At 49.9% G+C, this 2,500-nt stretch overlaps 1 protein-coding gene across 1 annotated transcript in view; it reads left to right on the forward strand.

Moving 5' to 3' along the window:
• nfxl1 (nuclear transcription factor, X-box binding-like 1) overlaps window positions 1-2,500 on the forward strand; it is a 27,075-nt gene that overhangs the window by 11,689 nt on the left and 12,886 nt on the right. The window contains exons 15-16 of the mRNA XM_070855271.1: window positions 1,580-1,700; window positions 1,783-1,939. Of these exons, the coding sequence (XP_070711372.1) occupies window positions 1,580-1,700; window positions 1,783-1,939 (278 nt within the window). The remainder of the gene's footprint in view (window positions 1-1,579; window positions 1,701-1,782; window positions 1,940-2,500) is intronic.

Genomic DNA, 2,500 nt, shown 5'->3' on the forward strand with positions numbered 1-2,500 from the left:
CCTAAAGATATTCAATTTATTAGAGTGTGCTTAACCACAAATGTTATTTTACCTCAGGAGTTGCTGGTCTACCGCTGCCTCGATAGGTTAGTTTGTTTGAGTTCATCTTTGTTAAACAAGTATTGTGTTTGATCCAAACTAACCCTTAAAGTCCCACAGTAACACACACACATACTGACTGATGGAGCAGCAGCTCTAAAATCCCTGTTTTAGTGAATGTAGTCTGGTGTGTGTGCTGTTTGTGGTTAAACCAAAAGGATCTTCCAGGTCTCTCTCTGTAGGGATCCTTTCCATGATGCTGTCACACACTTAGAATAACAAATTGAAATAAAAACACCAGTGTTAACCTCTTAACACTTAGTTCACTTGGCCTTGTCGATCGACTAATCCTTGCAGCCAGAGTCAAACAGCAAGTGAGTTAATGTTAGAAGGTTCGAGAAGAGATCTGTGAGCTCTGGACGTCAATGACACGGTTTGTCTGTGTCAGCTGTGACACACACACACACACACACACACACACACATTGTGCGCTATCTGCTGGAAAACACTCGAGGTGTGATGCTGGTGACAGAGTGTCAGCTGATGAAGCACACACAGCCTCTTATTCAGGTTGCCCTCAGTGAAAACGTGACCGAACCAACCGATCGTCCCAAAAGAAGTAAATGACAGAATGTAGTTTAGTTTGGTGTCTCTGTGTGAGAGAGAGAACATGAACATCATTTAGGTAATCGGACACAAGAAAACCAAAAGTACATGTGTGTGCTACGCAGCATGACGTGGATGTTACACAGAGCCCTGATGTCCTAACATGTAAAAATAAGATACAGACTTGTCTTATCCTGTGTGAACCCCCCCCCACAGAAACACAGAGGGGGCGGGGGGCAGCCACCATGACGCCACCAGTCGGTTGGTGACTCTGAAGCCTCAAGTTTGGCTTTATAGGCGTCGCCATCTTGGTTATTTGGAGCACTGCCTCTGATTGGTTAGTCAGCAGGAAGCCCCGTCCTAAAGGTGTGTTTCCACTAAATGGGAGGCAAATGGTTTTTTCAACTGGCCAGTCAGAGAGCTCAAGCACAAGCGTTAGCCCCAGTTAGCACAAGCGCTAGCCCCAGTTAGCACAAGCGTTAGCCCCAGTTAGCACAAGCATTAGCCCCAGTTAGCACAAGCGCTAGCCCCAGTTAGCACAAGCGCTAGCCCCAGTTAGCACAAGCGTTAGCCCCAGTTAGCACAAGCGCTAGCCCCAGTTAGCACAAGCCCTGGCTCTCCATGGTGGTGTTTACTTGAGCGAGTATAAACAGAAATGATCTGGCCATTAAACTGGAGTGAGGAGAATATTTTCACTTTGTGTTTGGTGGCTTACAGCCTCACAGGTGAGGCGACAGGCTATGATTCACAACACAGGATAAAACCATCGCCTACACCTGTCAGGTCGGGCTGATTTGGTTTGGTCAGAAGTCGACACCGCCTGAGGAAACACGGACACGATGCTACAGACATGTCATTTCAAACATGTTGAACCTGTCCTTTAACACGGCCAGAAATGAAACGGATCATTGAACGTGTCTCACCTGTCCCTCAGGTAGCTGTTATCCCTGTCCGGAGTCGGTGGAGGTCAGGTGTACGTGTGGTTCCACCGTCCTGGCCGTCCTGTGTGGGCGTGAACGCAGCACCAAACCGCCGCGCTGCAAAGAGACCTGCAGGTAAACCCGCTCCAGACCGCCTCCCGTCCCACCCCCTCTCACCTGTAACGTTCACTCACAGCCGCTCTGCTGCCTCCTCCAGGTGTCCTCCTACCTGCCACCACCCGAGCAGGGAGGCCCACCGGTGCCACCCCGGGCCCTGCCCCCCCTGCAGACAGCTCTGCCTGCTGCCACTAAACGGCTGCAGCCACACCTGCCCACAGGCCTGCCACGACCTGGTGCTGGTCAAGTCCCAACAGGTAGGCTGCTAGCTTAAAGGACAACGCTGGTGTTTTGAGACCATCTGTGCATACCCTGCTGTCTGAATGACAGGTACTGGTAGGTGTTGGAACTGGTCCAGTAGAGAGACCTGGAAGATCCTTTTGGTTTAACCACAAACAGCACACACACCAGACTACATTCACTAAAACAGGGATTTTAGAGAACAGGACACAGGAGCTGCTGGTCCTGTGTCCTGTTCTCTGTTTCTCACCAAAAGGATCTTCCAGGTCTCTCTCTGTAGGGATCCTTTCCATGATGCTGTCACACACTTAGAATAACACTCTGAGCCTGTCAGTGGATCAAACAAGCTCTTTTAGTGGACCTACTGTGATCAGGTGCAGTTGTCCCAAAGGATCACGTTGCAGCCATTGCAGCCCGTTTGGTGTCTGCTGGCTGAGGTGATCTACTGGACCAGTTCCAACACTTTTACTACCTACCAGTCACTCACACACCAGGATGAGGACAGAGAGGATCATGGGTAGAACCAGGAGTTCTGCTTGTAATTGTACCTCACAGAATGTGGCAGTTGCTTGTCTACT

Source organism: Pempheris klunzingeri, chromosome 23 (genome assembly GCF_042242105.1).
Source record: "Pempheris klunzingeri isolate RE-2024b chromosome 23, fPemKlu1.hap1, whole genome shotgun sequence".
In the NCBI taxonomy this organism is placed as follows: Eukaryota; Metazoa; Chordata; class Actinopteri; order Acropomatiformes; family Pempheridae; genus Pempheris; species Pempheris klunzingeri.